Raw genomic sequence first — 20742 nt, 5'->3', positions numbered from 1 at the left:
TATCAATTGATTAATTTTATTTTTTTTTCACATATAAACTGGAGAAACACATCATGAATATTACTCTGAACTTCTGGGGAATCCTTTCGTAATCTGAGATTATATTTAAGTCTCAGATTTTTCAAGTTTCAATCATTTTTCTCTTTTCTTTTTCTTTTTTAGTGAGACACAGCCTGCCATTCTCTTATATTATATAGAGATATACGTATAGGTAAATCTCTATCTAAATCTATAAATTTTCATCTAAAATACAGAATTTAAGAAACTTTATTTTCTCTTTTATCTTCTTCTACATTAAATATACTTGGTACATTTTACTGAAAAGTGAAATTGCCATATTTATCAATTCCTTATTCCAATTCAGTTTTCCAGTGGCAATGTCAATAAAACAGATGTAAATGCTCCTTACCCTGCTTTGCATGCATGTGCATCCAGTAACTGAAACCCCGTGGCATCCCTGCTGTAAGAACCAGCTCTGTGCTGTGTCTGGGAGAAATCTTAACTTCAGCAATGTCTTGGATTGTCCTGCTTGGCCCATCCCCAATAACTGATGGATTGCACTCATGCCTTAGGAGCCAGCGTGCAGTGTCACACGTGCTGCATTTTAACAATACTGAGTGGACAAACTCACTGAACTGCTGCAGACAATATTGGGATTTTTCAACTTAGGTTTTTTTTAAAAGATTCAATTTTCATCCTCAGTGCTATTTCTATCAAATAATTGCCAACTTAGAACCAGGATACAACCTTTTCTCTTCATCACTATTCTAGAACTGGAAGCAAAATCTTTCTATCAATGAATTCTATCACTTACACGTTATGTGGAAACTTGAGGTCTAAGATATTTGAAAGTATCTCTAAAAGTGTTATTCAGATGAGGTAAAGAGGATTGTTTCTGTCTGACAAAACAGAATCTTTAAAATATTCTTCTAATGGATGAGAGACCCTGCATTAAAATGGCATTTCAGCTTTTATGTCAGTCATGAATAAGCCAAAGGAGACACATACATACTGAATTGTTGTGGAAGTATCAAAGAAAAAAAACTCAGACTTCTTTCTATAGATTCTTCAAATTCAAAATCCATCATCAGTGTTCCAGTTCAATGTCTAAGTAATACAACCTTTACTGATAAAGATAAGAAGTGGCAGTTGCAATTACAAAACTTTGCCACGGAATAAACACAATTAAGGTATAGATTACAGTCACAGGTATTTATGCGGAGCTCATGCAGGGAATTCACGTCCTGAAAAAATCTTTCAAGGGAACACTTAAGCAGCCTTAATGGCAATGACAAAGCACTAGAAGGGGTTCAGATTTTCCATCCATGCTGGAGTTAGCCCAGAGGGTTTAGTGCAGAATGTAAAGGCTTCTGCTCATGGTTGCTCTGCCTGGTGGCTTCTTTCATGGCCTTGGCCAAACCATGTTGTCTCCTCAGTTTTTCTGATTTCACAAAGGCTGATGATTTTTATCTGCTTCCTCAAAGCCTGAATAGAGAGCTTTGAATAAGTGCTCAGGAGAACCAATAAACAAATAAATTTAGTATTCCCCATTCCCCATTTCAGTATTTTGGAAATCAAGGCTGGTCAGTTTTATCCTCTGGTTAATAGTTCTCTAGAGCATACTATTTCAAAATGTAAACCACCTTAGTAAAAGTGAGTTCTCAAAAAAATAGAGTCCACTGGATTATATTTTTTATGTTATCAGTAACACAATCACAAGGGACATTATGAAGTCTCTAAAAGCTAAGCCAAAGTCCTTAGTTAAGAGAGGAGGGAGGCTTTTGATTAATAACGTTTGTAACATCTGCATCCAACTCCATCAGCAAAATCAGATGGAGTAGGAGAGGTGGAAATGACTGAAAAAAGACAAAACCTCCATGGCTGAAAAGCAATTAGTATTTCTAAGAGTGATCTAAAGCATATTTTGTGCATCTTTGTTGAAGTTGAAGGTAAACACAAAATGTGCTGATGGGCCAAGCTGAACCTCTGTGTGCCCTGTGTGCACTGTTGCCTTTTTCCCAACCTGGAAATGAAACTCGAGGTAATTTTAGTAATGTAAGAGCAGATTTTTATTTGAAGGCCTTCAGAGGCAGTTATTGAAGGATGGCCACAAACCCCCCCCTCTACAGAGATGAATACACAGTTACAGGTTTTAGGAAATTAGCATAATTGATAAAAGCACCAATTAGGAGAACAAGTGGTGATGCAATCCCCCCAGGAATGCCCCTTCTCTGGAGCCCCCTGGGCACTGGCTGTGCTCTGTCCATGAAATACATCTCCAAGATTTGCTCTCAGCCTTGGTTCCCAGGAAGAACCAAGACAGCACAGGGGCCTTGCACCTCCCAGGGCTTGGAGCTCTGGAATTTGTTTTTTATTTCTGCCCAGGGAAAGGCTATGGAAAAGTACTGGGAAAACTTGTCACTAATTCAATAGGTGACAGAGCCACAGATGTATGTGCGAAGGGTACAGAGAACACAGAAAAGAAAAAAAGGCAAAACCCGAACTGGCATGGACACCCTCATCCTCCCACAGCACCTGCACCCCGTCCCTGGTTTGTCATGAGGTGTCAGACACGTTCCTGTTCTGAGATGGGAATGAGGGAATTCTCCCTTCTCTCAGGTGTCAACAACAAGCGTGTCCCTGCAGATCTCTGCTCGGGAATGACACCAAATAATAAGTGTTTGGGCAACAAGAACTCTACGTACAATGGGCCAGAATCCTTCCATTCCCTGTCTGGAGGGCTGAACACAGCAATAAAGCCCAGGAGTCGCAGCCAAACCTCCAGCTCCGAGGCACTGGGGTGGGCTTGCCTGCACTGAGTGTGCCTGACCCAGGGAGAAAGGCTGGATCAGCCGGGGATGGCCAAGGTAGAGCAGGGCAGTCAATGCTGGGGAAGGCAACCCCACACGGGCCAGAAAACCCTATTTGCAAATAAAACCTCTGGATTCTGTCCCCTCCTGCTGTCCACGCCTCTCCTCTGCTCCTGCCGCATCCTGGCGGGGTCCCTGGGCAGCAGCTGAGGCCTGCAGGACATTTCTCCTGGATAAGGAGCCCGCTGCCTCCTTCCAGAGCACTTCTGGGGTTCAGAACGTGACTCCTGGTGTTTGTGCAGAGCAGAGCCCGTGGGGCAGCAGCTCTGACAGCTTTTGCAGCAGCAGCAGCCATCACTGAGTGCATTGCAAGCGATTAATTTTCTAAAAAAATAAAAATAAACCTAGTGAGTGCAATGTGCTAACAAGTTAAAAATAATAATAGGTGTCTGTGAGCATGCTGCTCCTGTCGGAATCCTTCACGGGGATTCAGCTGCTAAGAACAACTTACACAGTTTGCCATGTTGCCATGTGTTAAACAACAACCAAATCACTACAGGCAAAGTCCCAGCTGTCAAGCATGAAGAGTGTAGGGGCTGCTTGGGGGAGTATTTCTCTCCTATGTTATATCTGCATATTGGATCATTTAAAAGATAAATTAAATGAGGCAAGGGGAGAGTGGGAAGCATGTTACAGACTCTTCAAAACACCATCCCCAAAAGTTTACAGGGAAAATTCCATTTGACTGGTCCTTCTGTGCTTTATATAGAGCTCTGACAGAAGAACTTTTCCAAAGGGAATGCACTTGCAGCTCTTTCAGACAGCAAGAAAGGCTGAACTTCGCTCACCTACCCAGACAGAATTTCTCTCTGGGCAGGTCTCAGACACAAAGGGAGGAACTGGAAGTGTTGGAAGCAGCATCCATGACTGCTGACTCTTCCACACAAACAGCATTTGGGTGTTTTCCATGAGAGCTTTTCCTTTCAAACTGCCTCTAATCAATCTTGACTCACAGGAACGAGGCAAGCAATGCCATCTTTCTTTCTTCACACAAAAATAAAGACTGGAAGAGTTACTTAGGTTTTTAGCAGAAGTAAGTTGATTTGTTTGACTTTGCTTTATTTCCAAGAACTCAATATTCAGCCCTAAATCTTAGCCCTGTGTTAAAAAAAAAAAAAAAAAAAAAAAAAAGCTCAGTGTTTCATTTTTAGCAAGCAGTTTTGCAAGCAAAGGGTGCTGAGAACAAGACAGTTGTGACAATTAGGAGAGGACACCTTACCTGCATTTCTCCAAATGCAGACTTTTTCCAAGGGAAGGTCATACTGTTTTGCCATTTTGAAAGTTTGTCTCTGTGTATGGAGTGCACAAACAATAAATACAAAACACAAAGGATTATTTCTAAGATTTCAAGTAGATAATAAGTAAAAATTTTAAAACTTTGTTGAGAGGCAGGTCAGTCTCACTGGCAAGGCAGAGCTGAGGCTTGGGACCCTCCAGGCAGGGCTTCCAGGCAATAGTGTCAGCAGTGCTGTGCTGTGCCCTGTGATTTAGGCAGGCTTTTGGGTGTGGTGGAGGTTTTACTGTCTCTGAAGGTATTGATTCATGAACTGAATATTCTCTTTGTGGACCTTAGTGCAACACTCTTAAAGCCCATGAAGCATCACAGAACTCTGTCAAATCAATATTTCATGTTTTATTAATCCCCTACTTAGCCAGTTCCCTGATTGGTTAAATGTAGTGTCTGGAAACCTCCTAATCGTATTTTTACCTGAAAAGGCTCAAAATGCTAATTTAGTCTGATGGATAAACACATGCTTAGAAAATTATTGGGGGAAAATGTAAATACTGGGGGAAAAAAGTAAAAAAAATTATAAGAGATGACTGTGGGGAAAAGCTGTACACGTACACGTCCGTGCTGCTAACTAGTTATGATATTTTGTGCAAAGGATGGTATTCATGTCATAATCAATTCTCTCAGAATGTGCCTAGCTCTGCATATCTACAGCAATGGAACCTTCTGTTACTCTATTAATGGACATTAATTAATAATTGTTAATGGATGTTAATTGCTGATGGTCACACGATACAGCTTCAGTCTCTTCCCCAGCTCACCAAAATGAGTGTTACATAGGAAGTAAACTGTGTCAGAACTGAAATCAGTGAGCATCTAAAATATCCCACCCTGTGCTTCTAGCACATGCTCTTCTTCTAGGAGGTGATTGTAGACAGTCTGATGTATTCTTATTTTTACAGGACCTTTCTTATGTACATAAAATGTGTATATAGTAATAATGTATTATTGACATCGATGCAGCACAGAAGCTAAGAAACCAAGTACACAAAAAATCTGCAAAATCCAACTGTTGCAGAAGTGTTACATAATACACTACAGCACAAAAGGGGTTTAATTTTCACTTTCAGTGTGGCATCACTCATAGAGTTCCATCTGGGATTTCTCACAGAGGAAACAAACACATCAGAGGTAGATGTGGTCAGCCCAATAAGCTGTGCTGGAGATGAGGCAGGTTTCAGAAAGCTCCTCTGGACCCGTGTAAAGGTGTCAGCTTCCCTGGATCAGCTGCTCTGCAGACAGAGCTCCCCCAGGCAGGGCTGCAGGGCAACTCCGGGGGCATTCCCACAGGAACTCAGCTCCAGCCCCAGGCACTGAGCTCCCCCTGCCTCTGCCCCACTGAAAACCTCTTCAGGGCTCCTACAAGCACAGATCAGGATACTTCTTCTCCTTGTCTTAAATTAGCTCCTGAAGTTGAGGCATTTTAAGAACTCAGCTCCCAGAAACTCTCAACTTTCTTTGGGTTTGTTTTGAGGATTTTTTTAATCCCTGTGCAAATTTTCAGCATTTGTGGAATTTTGCATTAAATTTTAACCAAGTAAAGGCATAGAAGACAAGTCATAAGATCAGTAAATCTTCCCTTTACTTATTTCTGAGTTGAAGATCTAGACCTTAATACATTTTCTAGCAATTTTTAAAATAATATTCCTATTTAAAAAAAAAAAAATAAAGGCGAGGAAGGCAAGGAGTTCAAGTTTTTTACCTTTGGTCACTTCAGTTATTGTCTCTGTAGGGCCATCTGTACATTATCTTGTCTGATTAAAGCCACAACATAAAACTTAGATTAAATTAATCTGCCTTTAGTACTTACTTTAAGTTCCAATAAAGTTTGACTGCACATTCTCCATTCTGACATGTTCTGAATGTGCTTATCTGCACAACTGAAATCCATGTTTTTCTCTACAACTATGTATAAAATAGATTTACAATAAAAACTGACATGTTTCAGAGGAATTACAAAATCGTTTTCAGGGCAGGATTGATACTAATTATGATTTATTTTGATTTAGTTTACATTTGCTAAGCTTGCTCTTAAACCAAAACAAAAAAATGAAAGTGCAGTTGGTATAAGTACAGCTATTGGTATATGGCAGCTATATTGAAAATCAAACTAAGCCAAAATATTTTGAACAGGGCTATTCTCTTTCCTGCCCTATCTAACATTTGTTTCACATTCAAGACTTCCATAAGCTTTAAGTGGGAGTTCTGGATGGGTCAGCTCTGTAAGACTCAAATTCATAGGGAAAAGTGACACGGAGAAAGGAGCTAAAAACCAATTCACCTTGAAAACTTTAACTGTGTTGTACAATTTGCCACGGTGTTCAATGCATTTCAAAGGTATCCCATAATAGCCAGCAGTTCTCTACAAAGGTCACTGTAAAATCATATCCTGTATTACTCCATATTTCTGAAATAGTTCCTTGTCTGCCAGCTGTTCAAGTGAACTTTGCCAATGCAAGCAAAGTTTCCAGGGTTATCACTCTGCCCCTTCAACTGCATTATCTACAGAGCCATAAACCTGAGTGGAAAAAAAGATCTGGGAAGGTTTATAAAAGATTCCCTGAGCAGAGCTTGTGTCCAGCCTCTCCTCCTGACGGAAGCTGGGTTCAGGCTCCCGCCACCATGCCTGCCGATTACAATGGGACCTGGGAAATGGTGACCAATGACAACTTTGAAGGCTACATGGTTGCTTTAGGTAAATGACAAAATATTAATTATATCAAGAGAAAAGGGTTCAATTCTAAGCCAAATCCTCCTAAAAATTAATGTACATTGTGGCATAAGGTTTTCTGCAAATCACGTTACAAATCAAGTCATTGTTTTCAAAATTGCAATGATCTCAATATAAAAGCAAATGAAGACGTTTAGCCAAAGATGTTATTTTTTATTTAGATGAATGAAATAACAGATACAGGTGGGGGGGAAAAGCCCCAAGCCAACAGGTTTTCAGATCTAAAAGCTCTTTTTTACTCCTGGTATATTCTTACTGTAACAGTGCAGCCACAAGTTGGTTAAAGAGCAATAAGATGTTCTATAGCAGTAAATTAACAATAATGCCATTATTTAATTAGTGCTTTGAACTAGTTATGGTACAGAGATGAAAAATTTGATGCTTTAACTGATTTTCTACTAGTTTTACCAAAGAATCTTAATCCTAATTGATTGATCTGTTCAGATTGAATTAGAAGAAATACATAAATGCATAAAAATAAACTCTCATCATTATTCATCAACAATTGAAAGCAGTTAAAATTTTCTCAAAGCTTTAACTCTCTTAAGAGAGAAAGGCAAGTTTCACTATTCATGGTTTTTAGCTTTTGCATTTGTGGAAAAAAAACTCAATAACTTCAGGGACATCTGTAAATAATATGCATATACACTTGTGAGGGACAAAACGAGAGAGTGCTTGAAAATGAGAATGATTAGGACAATGCCTTGAATTTCAGGAGAAAGATACACATTAATTGAAGTGATTTTTGTGCATATATAAACTATAACTTATATCTACACAATCAGCTTTAGTAATTTTAAATTGCCAGTGAATAAGCAAAAACAACCCAACACCGAAACCACTGCAAAGATGCATATGCTGTAGGTGATTCTCAGAAATAAATGGCAGGGAAAGGGTTAAAAGATATTCTTCGGCTCTTTTTCTCTCCATTTTACATTTTGTTGCTATTTTAAGTATTAATGTGCTCAGATTCAAAGCACACAGGTTTTGATGGGTGTTTTTAATTCATCTGTCCTTTTAATTAATACATACACATTTCTATACTTTAATTAAAGATTAGGTTTGCCCTCTAAGTTAGAAAGTTTGATTTTATCATAAACATGTTACAAAGTATTTAAATATACTGTAATAGAACTACATATCATTTTTATTGCTTGTATTGTTCAAAATGCAGTTATGAAAACCATGCTTTAATAAAACCTCCCTGATTTTTCTCCAGGAGCTACAAGACCAATATATTAGTCAGGAATAGCATTTCTTTAGAGGTCTAGACATTTTTCCCCTCAGAGAGAACTAAATTTTATGTTGCCTGGCTATAAATCAGCCCCGGAGATAGCTTTAATCCACCACAGCAGATAAAATATACCCAAGAAGACTTGAATATAAATACTGAACAAGACCATTATTCCCCACGTTTAAAAGTCACATTTTTTTCAAGCCTATCCTCTTACTCAACTCGATTAGTACTTCCCAAGTAGGATAATGAATCCAGCAGAAGGAAAGGGCCCCGTTAGTGAGTGGCAGTGCTGGGCTGGCAGTGATTAACACCCACGTGAAGCCGCCAGAGGAGGGCCAGCAAACCAAACCCATCTTTCAGTCTCTTGCAGAAGCATGGGAGGGATCTCATTCGCATACAGCACCACAATAAGATCCCCTGGCAGCTGGTCAGAAATGTTCAGTGCAGACAGGGATGCTGCTGGCACTGGGGCAGCCTGCGATGGTGTCAGGGATGTTCTCCCTGTGTACACCTCATTGTGAACAAAATAAGGGTGTCAAGGACATGAGCACTGCAGCAAATGTTGACAGAATATGAAACAGAAACTGTCAAATGCTCTGCACAAATGCCCTTTTTTGACTTTTCACTTTGAATGTGTCTCCTTTTGAACTGCAATTTATTTGTGCGTCTGCTATCGAACAATAATGGATTTCGCTTTTTATTTCATTGCTTCTTTTTTCATTAATATAAGTTTCATTCTTTTAAGCTAATTAATTAACCTCTTGTATACTCCCAGACTATAGGTTCATCATAAAAGTAATATGCCCAGGTCCTCTTGATTACCTACCCAGTCTAACATGTTAAATCTCTGATAAGGAATGTTATTCTAAGATCCTTCTTTAGTGAGGCAAAAAAGGCACTGTCAGGCTTAATAGCCCCTCTTGTTTCACATTCTCAAAAAAATTCAGGTGATTAAACACACCAGCATCTATTCACTCCTGGCTGTGTGTTGTATGCTCACAACATTCCCACGGATATCCCGTTAATAAATAAATGTATTATCGGTGGAAGAGCCTCAAGTTGAAAGTGTACTTGTAAACACAAGATGATTTTTCTTTGAAATGATCTTTTTCTCTGAAAAATGTTGCACATAAAAGCACCATTTGTGGAACTATGTTTGACTTACTTTATTTTTTAATGTGTAAATATAAATGTTGTGGGGCTTTATTTTCGTTAGCAAATACTGGAATTGCACGTAAAAGCACCATTTTTGGAACTATGTTTGACTTACTTTATTTTTTAATGTGTAAATATAAATGTTGTGGGGCTTTATTTTCGTTAGCAAATACTGGAATTGCACGTAAAAGCACCATTTTTGGAACTATGTTTGACTTACTTTATTTTTTAATGTGTAAATATAAATGTTGTGGGGCTTTATTATCGTTAGCAAATACTGGAATTTTCACTCTCTTTTCTGGTTTTTGACAGGTATTGATTTTGCAACTCGTAAGATTGCGAAACACTTGAAACAAACAAAGGAGATTGTTCAAAATGGAGACAATTTTAAAACCAAAACACTCAGTACTTTCAGAAACTATGATTTGGATTACACTGTGGGGGTGGAGTTTGAGGAGCACACCAAAGGACTGGATAACCGATCAGTAAAGGTAAAACCTGGGGCTGATATTCATACTACAGGCAGCACCAGGAGCCTGCAGCTCCCAAAATCAGCTGAATACATTAAGTAAAACCCCAATATTTTACAGACATCAGAGGATTTTTATGAAGCAGAAGTAATTTGCACCCTGAGACAGTTTTCTTTCCTGCTACAGGCATTTATTAGAAATGCAAATCAGGATGGCTACTGAGATACACGAGGACAATCGTTAATTAGGTTTTTCTAGTGGGGGATTTTTCCAGCTTTTCTGATACACCTTATGTATCTAGAAAGTAGCAAAATAGTATTTTTACTTATGCATCCTCCTTAAGGAAACAGGGGGTTGACCCCTGTGAATTTAGGACTGCATCAATAGAACTTTTCACTTTGGGATGGCTGGGTTTGCACTGGTCAGTCTCAGCTGGGCAGTTTAACAGTTGGGCATTGTCAAAAACAAACCTGCACTCAGCTTTTACTCTTAGGGGAGCTTTGGGAAAGGGCAAGGAAAAGATGTGAGCCAAAGGCTGGAGCATGGCAGGGCAGGAGGGCAGGGAGGCAGCAGTGTGTGCTTTACTGCCCTGGGGATAACTGGAGGAGGCTGAGCTCAGAACTGCCCCAGGAAGCCGTGCCCATTTGTTCAGACACCTCTCGGGGGATTTGTGGGCAGCACCTGTATTAAGGCCATGTTGTAGCCCCTGCCCTACCTCCTGAGGCAGTCTCAGTTCCTGGGGGATTCAAACAAGACTCTCTCAGAGAAGTCAGGGAAGAGACCAATACACACGAGCACTGATTCACTCCCTGAATTCAGCTTCATGTTGCTGTATCAATGCTGCCTCTGTTTTACTTTCTTCTCACCCTAAAAGCTTAAGCAACACTTTCAGATGTAGAAAGGCCAGTAGATCTTACATTTCCATTGGCTGTCCCTGTCGGAGCCTTGCTAATCCAGCATCCCCTTCCTCCCTTGGTCATCATTCACTGAATCTCCGTTACCAGCTCTGCTGATTTCCACACCTCTATCTCCACACCTCTCTTCTGTCACTCAGCTCCCAGCTGCCAAACTCTGAGAAGCTGAGATCAAAACTCTCTGTCAACAAGACCTGTTTGTTTTGGCAATTGCCATAGGAAAAGTGGCAGCATAAAGGACATATTTACATTTGAACTCACATAATCCTTTACTGGAGGGGCACAAATTTAGCAGAAGACATGGTTTGTTCACCATGGATCACTTTTGATTCTCAAACTAACTTTGTGCAGTGTAACTCCTAATTATTTCTCATTCACAGCACTGCAAGCTGTCAAAGAGTAAGACCCATTTTTTTTCACCATCCTGAACATCCCTATATCGAAATTTTCTTTCTGTCTCCTTCTCCAATGGGCACTGAGTGGAACTAATTCCTGTAACAAAGTCTATGCTTAAAAACACTGCTCCCACATCTCTTCAGATCAGTTGAAGGCATTGCTAAGGATCTAAGGACTCATTAGTTTCATCCTTAAATCCATCAATTAGTGCTCCTCTAGTGCTCATCACCACTACAAAAGCCTTGCTCTGCAAAGAGGGAAGGAAGGAAGGAAGGAAGGAAGGAAGGAAGGAAGGAAGGAAGGAAGGAAGGAAGGAAGGAAGGAAGGAAGGAAGGAAGGAAGGAAGGAAGGAAGGAAGGAAGGAATTGTTCATTTATAACCCTACCTGATTTAATTACTTTTGCCTAATATTAATTTCTAAACAAATCATGTTATTTGTTTCTAAAGGGGAGAAGGAAAAAGAACGCATGTCACGCCATTACTTTCTGAATTGCTCTAAAATTATTTTCTGGTCATTTTATTAACAAAACAATGCCTCAAATACATTAAAGTTAGATGAAGGTAATAAAACTGATAGGCAACATTTAAATGTTGCATGGATAAGAGGGCATGGATAATTTAAAGAGCATGTAGCTTGAAAATTCCGTAAATAAGAAAGAAATTAACTGAAATGGAATGAGTTTTGTCTCATTATTAATGGAAGGCTCCCTCATAAGAGAAATAAATCATCCAGTGCTGGACTAGAAAATGAATTAAGCTCCCAATACACTTGGAGCTTTATAATAACTGAGCTTTCATGGACTGTAACTAGTGCCTAATAAAGAGTTGTGTGATACATGGTTAAATATGCCCCTAAAGAACAGTGGTTCAAATGCAGAACAATTCCAGCAGAGTTGCTTTGAATGTGCCCTGGCACATCTGTATACAGATAATTCAGAACTTTTCCTTGCTGAGGGTTATCCTGCCCCTGGACAAGAATGAGCATACCCAGGACCTTTTCTGCCTCTGCTAGACTGAATTATGCCAGACCAGGAGATGGTTGAGCATGGAAGGGATCTCCTGAGAGCACCAGGTCCAACCTGTCTGCTCAGGCAGGGCCAGTCACTTTGTCCACCTTATGATCACATCTCTTTAAATTTCTTACTAATTGTTTTAATGCTGCAGGAACTGACTTGTGAAGAGTGTGCCATCAGACGTTTCAGAAAGTACATTAAAATATACAAACAAATTTAGTGTATGAGAAGATAGTAATGTACTGTTCCTCTTGTTACTTTATTCAGAGCTGGAAAAGGTGTTAGCACTGCACTTTGCAGTACAAGCCTTCAAGTCTTCACTCATGAAACCCTATAACTTTTTTCATTAATGGCTCTAAATAGCGAGGAAAAAATGCACTTTGCATATATTGCACCAGTAGCTGTAAATCCACTCAACAGTTCACCAGTTAGTGTGAACACTTGTTACTCATGTATGTGAAGAAACACATGGAAATAACAACAAAGCACTGCAAAAGCTTCCCTCTGTCACACTGCTGTCATCCTGAATGCATTTGGGTTTTGTTTAAATGCTTTGGGTTTTTTTTGTTTGTTTGTTTGTTTTTTTTTTATGAGGAAGTTGGAGAATGATAGGAAGAAACTAATTCTGTATTCACATTGTTTGAACTTATTTTTATATGTTCATAAACTTCTGGTTGACATAACTGAGTTAATTATCTGATTCATGCAGTCCCTGGTGACCTGGGATGGTGACAAACTGGTCTGTGTTCAGAAAGGTGAGAAGAACAACAGGGGCTGGAAGCACTGGATTGAAGGAGACATCCTGCATCTGGTAAGGGCTGCTCCACAGATCCACAGCACATCACTGAGGCTGCAGCACAGGCTCAGGGTTTCCATTTCAAAGGATTGGGGTTTTTTTCTAGTTAGAAAGGTCTTTAGACAGTTCTGATCTCTGAACTCTAAGGAAATTTCTCCTCTGTTTCAACTCAGGAATGCTCAATTTCTGTCCACCTGATACCAATTAAGTCACAACCCTGCAGTGTTTTTTTTGCTCCAGTCCACTTCCCTCCAGCTCTCAACCCTTCCTGTTACCTTGCACCTCTAACATAATCTTGTTCTTATACAATCACTGGTAGGGGGAAAAAAAAAAAAAAAAAAAAAAAAATCAGATTACAAGATAGATGTTATTGTTTTTTCTGAGCAAAGCAATATGAAATTTTAGCACACTGTGCCATAATACAGATCAGAAATGCCTGGATATTTAAGAGGATCCCACAAAAAAACCCTATACTGCAGTTATTTTTTCTTAGTTCAATAATAAATTCAAACACCTAAAGTAGCAAGCTGTAGCCTGAAGACAGATGTGGTGAATCTGAGAGGCCAGAAAAGCCTGTGCAGGAAATCAGCAATCAGTGATGTGCAGAAAGATTTCAAAATAACAGTATTGTAGAGTCACACAATCATTAATGTTGGAACAGACCTCCAAGATCACAAAGTCCCAACTTTGACTGAACAACACCATGTCCATTAACCCACATCACAAAGTGCCACATCTACTCATTTTTGGAACATTTCCCATCATGATAATGATTGCAGAGTTTCCTGGGAAAGCAATCAGAAAATGGGCATGATAATACTGGGTGGCACAGTAGGTGAGTGGAGAGAGATTCTTGAGGAAAGCCCACTGTTCTCTCCTAAGCTTTGCTGTGAGCTATCTGCTCCTTCACAGGTTTGCTTTACTTGTGTGGGCAGTCACAGTGGGGCACATCTTCTGCTGAAAGGGCAAAGACAGGAATTCAAACCCAAAAAGAGCCACCCAACTAAAATCACCTGTCCAGTGCACCTCTCCAGCTGTCTGAACACACATCCAAAAGCTGACCTAAAATGTTCTACGTGCTGGCACCAAGATTTGCACTGAGGCTGGTGGAAATAAAGCCAAGCAGATCCTTATGGCAGTCTTCAGAAAGCGTCCTGCAGAACTGGCCCTTTGCTGGCCACCTTTTTCAGTCCCTTCAAAGCCCTGTGTGGCACAGGAATGCTGGCTGATGGCACCAGCCAAACTGGCTGCACTGCAATGTGCCAGCCTTTAAGGGGCCATTGCAGCCCTGGGCAGCAATGCTGCATTGTTCTGGCCCCTAAGAACGAGCTGGGCACACCTCTGAAGCAAATCAGCTTTTGAAAGCATTCCTCTTTTTTGTTTATTTCCTTGAATTTTGAGGCAACATGAATTATAAACTATTACACTATAGAACACGAAAAAGTCTTGAATTAAAGCAAAATTTTAATGCACTGTTCATGTTCATTCTTCTTAGAGTTCAATTCATGTTTCAAAAACTAATTACTGCAACATGAAGTGCATACCTGCTGTTTGGTTACATGTAATGCACTTTTCTTACTGTTCTCTATTTCATAAGAATAAGTTTTTAATGCAGTGGTTCAGCTGTAGCAATTTCTGGTGGGATCTGATATATATGTGAAATAAAACTTCTACCACTATATACTTACTAATTGTTTTAATACTGGGCAGGAACTGACATGTGAAGACCAGGTGTGCCATCAGACATTTAAGAAGAAGAACTAAAATGGAGCAGAAAGCCTCCCAGATTTCAAAATGTTATGCTGTTATGTTTTGTCTAAAAAGAAGAATGAAGCCAGATTTTCATTCCTTTGACACTTCTATGTGAAGATATTATGTGCCTGTTTATGGAAACAAACACATTTTATAGAAATAACATCAAACAGTTATAAACTTCATAAATTCCTTTGCCTTTCAGTCTAGAGTTAAATAAAAGTAATTGTCTTTCAAATTATGTTTCCCTCCATCTTTATAATGATTTCCAGAGGAATGTCCATTAGCAACAAGGCTGAAAATTAACAGTCACAATTATTTCAGTCACAGTCCATGTCTCCATACTGCTGGATTATCATAATGTCTCTGGGTGACTGAGTAACACTGGATATTCACTGGACTGTTTCTACTTAATTTAGTGCTGGATCACTAAGTCCACAGTTTCAGGCAACAGAATGCCTCACTGAGCACAATACATGTCCTTTCACATCAGGACTGTTCCCTTGGATTTGGCCCAGGTCTAAAGCTGCTGCTGGTTATCACTGGATCAATATCTCACGGCCTTTGTGAAGTGCTGCAGCTCCTCCGTACAATCCTAACATGGATCAATGACAATGCTGTAACTTCCAGTTAGAACTGGCAGCCTAATAACCATGCCAGTGGAGAAATCTGCTGTTTGAAGCAAACCCTGCATTGAAGAGTTGCTCCATGGTGTGAAAACTAAGGCACACTTAGGACTGTGAGAGGGAAACTGCAGTGTATACGCAGTCTGCATGTACCCTGTGCAGAAAGAGTGCCCAGCATACTGCAGTCTTCACCTTGTACCACCTTTCAGAGACTGTAAAAAGAAAAATCTTTTCCATGCAATTCTTCTCAGTTTTATTCAGGGTTTTTCAAAAGAATTCATGTTCTTTGCTAAAGGCAAGTTTAAGTTAACCATGGATGATGAACACTACTTCAGTAGATAGAAACTTTTATTATTCAACAAAATGTGTGCACACCTTCCCCAGAAGAGCTTGTATGCCCAAAAGCTCATCTGCTTTTTCCAATGACATGAATTATTCTAATAAAATACACTGTCTTTCCTACAACCTTGCCTTTCAGATATAAAAACTTTCACATCAGCTTTAGCACTGTTAAGTTCTCTCTTGTCCAGAAGCCCCCATCCTCTGTATAGTATGGGAGGAGTGAAAATCCACAGAACAGATCAGTGGATCAGCAGAAGTACAGAAAATATGTGAAAAAGCTTTGGCAGAAATGGAGGAGCATATGCTTTCTCCTCATCTCCACCTGCTCCTCAGCCCACTCACTGTCAATAGCTCAGGATAGGGAAGGAGGGAGTCTCCCAGCTGACAAGTAGGTTACTGCTGCAAAAATCTGATTAATGTACCACCAATACTTCTATGCCATGGCCATTATCCTGGTTCCAGCTGGGTTTGAGCTAATTTTTATTCTAGTAGCTAGTACAGAGCTGTGTTTTGGATTGAGCATGAGAATAATGCTGACATCACACTGATGGTTTAGTTGTTCCTAACTAGTGCTTCCTCTAAATCAAGGACTCCAGGTTCCCTGTTTTGCCTGTGAGGAGGTGCACAACAGGCTGGGAGGGAGCAGAACCAGGTGTCGACTGGGTTTGACCAGTAAGGGATATTCCACATCTTAGAATATCATGCTGAGCATATAAAGCTGCAAGAAGGAAGGGGGAAACTGCTGTGTTTGGGATGGCATTGCCCAGTAATTCCTTGGTCTTCCCAAGGAGCTGTTACACGAGACAGACCCCACTGTCCTGGACACGGCTGAACATCCGCCTGGGAAGTGGAGAATGAACTCCTTGTTCTGCTTTGCTTGTGCAGGCAGCTTTTTCTTCACCCATTAAACTGTCATTAGCCAGCCCTGGAGTTTTTTCAGGGATTGGCACTATGCTGCTTAGTTGCTGGCTGGAAATAAATCACAACAGGCACAGAAGTGCATATGTCAGGATATTTTTATGAATTGGACTTTGCTTCTCCTGATAAAAGTTCACTTGGTATCAAACTTCCTCTGTCCATTGCCTGGGCAATGCTTTCATGTTAGCTTGCACAGAAGAAACTGCACTTGGAGTTAGTAAACTCCTTATCTTTTTTCTGATTCAGCCCTGATCTGGACTTTTCAGTAGAAATGTATTTAGTTCACAGTTCTAAGTCCCTGCTAGTTACAAGGATAAAAAATTACCACAGCTCATTAAGCTTTCAAAATATTATCAGAATGTAATCACTAGGAAGCAAAATGTGCGTGTTTTAATCAGTGACATTTCTCCTGGTTTGTTCTTGCCAGGAGTAACCCTGTTTGTAAATTCACACCAAATCATAAATCCAAAGAAAACCTTTCATATATCACAAGGAACTACCATCAATTCACTAATGATGAGTTCATGTTCTTTGCTAAAGGCAAGTTTAAGTTAACCATGGATGATGAACACTACTTCAGTAGATAGAAACTTTTATTATTCAACAAAATGTGTGCACACCTTCCCCAGAAGAGCTTGTATGCCCAAAAGCTCATCTGCTTTTTCCAATGACATGAATTATTCTAATAAAATACACTGTCTTTCCTACAACCTTGCCTTTCAGATATAAAAACTTTCACATCAGCTTTAGCACTGTTAAGTTCTCTCTTGTCCAGAAGCCCCCATCCTCTGTATAGTATGGGAGGAGTGAAAATCCACAGAACAGATCAGTGGATCAGTAGAAGTACAGAAAATATGTGAAAAAGCTTTGGCAGAAATGGAGGAGCATATGCTTTCTCCTCATCTCCACCTGCTCCTCAGCCCACTCACTGTCAATAGCTCAGGATAGGGAAGGAGGGAGTCTCCCAGCTGACAAGTAGGTTACATCTGCAAAAATCTGATTAATGTACCAATACTTCTATGCCATGGCCATTATCCTGGTTCCAGCTGGGTTTGAGCTAATTTTTATTCTAGTAGCTAGTACAGAGCTGTGTTTTGGATTGAGCATGAGAATAATGCTGACATCACACTGATGGTTTAGTTGTTCCTAACTAGTGCTTCCTCTAAATCAAGGACTCCAGGTTCCCTGTTTTGCCTGTGAGGAGGTGCACAACAGGCTGGGAGGGAGCAGAACCAGGACAGCTGACCCAAACTGGTCAAAGGGATATTCCACATCTTAGAATATCATGCTGAGCATATAAAGCTGCAAGAAGGAAGGGGGAAACTGCTGTGTTTGGGATGGCATTGCCCAGTAATTCCTTGGTCTTCCCAAGGAGCTGTTACACGAGACAGACCCCACTGTCCTGGACACGGCTGAACATCCGCCTGGGAAGTGGAGAATGAACTCCTTGTTCTGCTTTGCTTGTGCAGGCAGCTTTTTCTTCACCCATTAAACTGTCATTAGCCAGCCCTGGAGTTTTTTCAGGGATTGGCACTATGCTGCTTAGTTGCTGGCTGGAAATAAATCACAACAGGCACAGAAGTGCATATGTCAGGATATTTTTATGAATTGGACTTTGCTTCTCCTGATAAAAGTTCACTTGGTATCAAACTTCCTCTGTCCATTGCCTGGGCAATGCTTTCATGTTAGCTTGCACAGAAGAAACTGCACTTGGAGTTAGTAAACTCCTTATCTTTTTTCTGATTCAGCCCTGATCTGGACTTTTCAGTAGAAATGTATTTAGTTCACAGTTCTAAGTCCCTGCTAGTTACAAGGATGACTTGGTATCAAACTTCCTCTGTCCATTGCCTGGGCAATGCTTTCATGTTAGCTTGCACAGAAGAAACTGCACTTGGAGTTAGTAAACTCCTTATCTTTTTTCTGATTCAGCCCTGATCTGGACTTTTCAGTAGAAATGTATTTAGTTCACAGTTCTAAGTCCCTGCTAGTTACAAGGATAAAAAATTACCACAGCTCATTAAGCTTTCAAAATATTATCAGAATGTAATCACTAGGAAGCAAAATGTGCGTGTTTTAATCAGTGACATTTCTCCTGGTTTGTTCTTGCCAGGAGTAACCCTGTTTGTAAATTCACACCAAATCATAAATCCAAAGAAAACCTTTCATATATCACAAGGAACTACCATCAATTCACTAATGATGAGTCTGAAGAGGGAAAACAAACATTCTTCAACTGGTTTCTTATTATGCTCACTAATTCTGTCTAATGGTTATGGTTCAGAAGTAAAGGAAGCAGGCAATTGAGCACAAGTAGACTTTGATTAGGAGGAAACTGGATCTGACCCTATTTTTTTGCCTAGCTCGAAAATGAAAATTTCAGACTTTTTAACAGGAAGTGAGGAAATATGCAAGATTTTTACTCTCCAAAACAACATTTTATTTTTGCACAGACTGATACACAAGAACTTAACAACTGCACGCACAGCACTGGAAACAGAGGAGATACTCTTTCTGTTGCATCATAATTCCTTTCAAAGTTATCCTTGTTTGTATCATATTTGTGATGTTGGGCTGGTCTCTAAGCTGTTCAAAGTCCCTTATCTCCTTGTCAGCAGATTAAATACTTGTGCTGGAGGAACAGACCTTGCTGGTAAATCAAAGAATGTTCATTCACATTTTTTCAGCCCTGTGGCACACAGTGCTGTCTCAGCTGTTTTGAAGGATTACCATTTGCATGGATTCTTTTCCTCACAGAGAATATTGCTCAAATACAGCCCCAGGAAGGGAATTTATCAGCAACCTCCTGATCCAGTGTAGTGGGTTGACCCTGGATGGATTCTTGGAACCCACCACACAGAGGAAACTTCCAGCAGCTGCTCACAGAAGCCACCCCTGGAGCTCCACCCTGCCAAAGCTTGGCCATGCAAACCCAGCAAATCCAGAATAGAAAAGTCTGAGCAATTCAAAATCACTTCCTCATAAGTGCAGTAATGGGGAAAGAATCAGTACCATTACCTGTCACTGGGCTTTTCAAATGACAATGACAAAGCTGTGTGGAAAAAATGTTTATGGTGGAATTTCTAAAAAACTTCTGCATTGAGCCAACTGGCTCTGCATTGAGCCAATTTCTCTTCCAGAAAGTTAAGCATTTTATTGCCAACTGCTAAAAGAAGAGAGCAACACTGCAGGCAGAGGCTGTAGAATAATGTTGTTAATGTTCCTGACAGTTGTGTTCTGTGGCAAAGCCCTGCAGTGCTGCCTTCCTCTGCAGCTCTGGACGGTCACAGACATGCACAGAATGCCTTCTGAATTTGCCATGGATATCCTGGATGCTCTGCTGCTGTGCTGCTTGTGAAAGATATTCCACTGCCATCTGGCAAGAAGTCTTAAGTTTTTAAATCAGTATTTACTTCAAGATCTGATGGAGACAAAATTAAACAAAAAAATGTTGCTTAGTAAGATTTATTTGTATTCTTTTAAGCAAGGGTATATATTTTTCTTTAGTGGGGAGAGATTGATAGAAATTATTTCTTTAGCAAGTTTTTATTCCACTAGAAGACATTATTTTCTTTAATTTGTGACTGATTTAAAGGGCAGAGGTTGCAGATACTTTAGTTTCAGCTTGCTGATTACTTTTTATGCAGATTGTGAGGATTAGAAGAAATCATTTTGTGAAAATGAGATTTAAAATCATACTAATGAGACAAGCTTTTCACTAGCTGCAAAAATTTTGTCAGTTATTCTCTAAATAGCACATTTGCTTTAATTATATCTCACACTGCAGTGCTTCAGTCCCCATTAAATAGAAATGGGAATGCAATAGATGACAGTAGATATTCCAGAGTTCTTCAGGGTGGAGGAATCCTTGGAAAGATGAGGAGCTTTGTCTTATGTGAGAGCAAACATGGCTTCACTTGGAGAAAGACTATAAACATGGAAGGAATAGGGGCACACTCTCCTCCAGGCTCCAGGAGAGGAAAAGATCGACAGGACAAGAAGGAGCAGCGTTGTGTTGTGCTTTCCAGGCTGTTAGTTATGCTAAGTTGTATATTGTAATTATATTGTAAGTTGGTTTGTTCCATTCACCCCTGTGGTTGTGTAAGGGTTCTACCCAGGTTGTCTCCTCCCCTGCAATCCTTGTCAGTCTCCCTGTCCCCTCCCCTGTTACCCCAGTTAACATTGTATCCTTTGTTTTGTCCCACCCGGTGCCCTGTCCGTCACTCACTACCCA

The 20742-nt window shown here is 40.1% G+C and overlaps 1 protein-coding gene across 1 annotated transcript; it reads left to right on the top strand.

Moving 5' to 3' along the window:
- Positions 1–6783: 6783 nt before the first annotated feature.
- RBP2 (retinol binding protein 2) lies at positions 6784–14707 on the top strand. The gene is made up of 4 exons (XM_041487016.1): positions 6784–6856; positions 9597–9775; positions 12787–12888; positions 14584–14707. The coding sequence occupies exons 1-4, from the start codon at positions 6784–6786 to the stop codon at positions 14635–14637; spliced, it is 408 nt and encodes a 135-aa protein (XP_041342950.1). The 3' UTR covers positions 14638–14707.
- Positions 14708–20742: the final 6035 nt, after the last annotated feature.

Source organism: Pyrgilauda ruficollis, unplaced genomic scaffold, assembly GCF_017590135.1.
Source record: "Pyrgilauda ruficollis isolate IOZ18807 unplaced genomic scaffold, ASM1759013v1 scaffold79, whole genome shotgun sequence".
Lineage (NCBI taxonomy): Eukaryota > Metazoa > Chordata > Aves > Passeriformes > Passeridae > Pyrgilauda > Pyrgilauda ruficollis.
The sequence above is the reverse complement of the archived record's forward strand: the minus strand, read 5'-3'. Positions and strand labels throughout refer to the sequence as shown.

Bases quoted from the DNA above. Each gene is read 5' to 3' on its own strand.
- RBP2 (XM_041487016.1), top strand. From the start codon at position 6,784: ATGCCTGCCGATTACAATGGGACCTGGGAAATGGTGACCAATGACAAC. The intron at 9,776-12,786 runs GTAAAACCTGGG...TGATTCATGCAG, and splicing joins TGGATAACCGATCAGTAAAG to TCCCTGGTGACCTGGGATGG. The intron at 12,889-14,583 runs GTAAGGGCTGCT...AATACTGGGCAG, and splicing joins AAGGAGACATCCTGCATCTG to GAACTGACATGTGAAGACCA.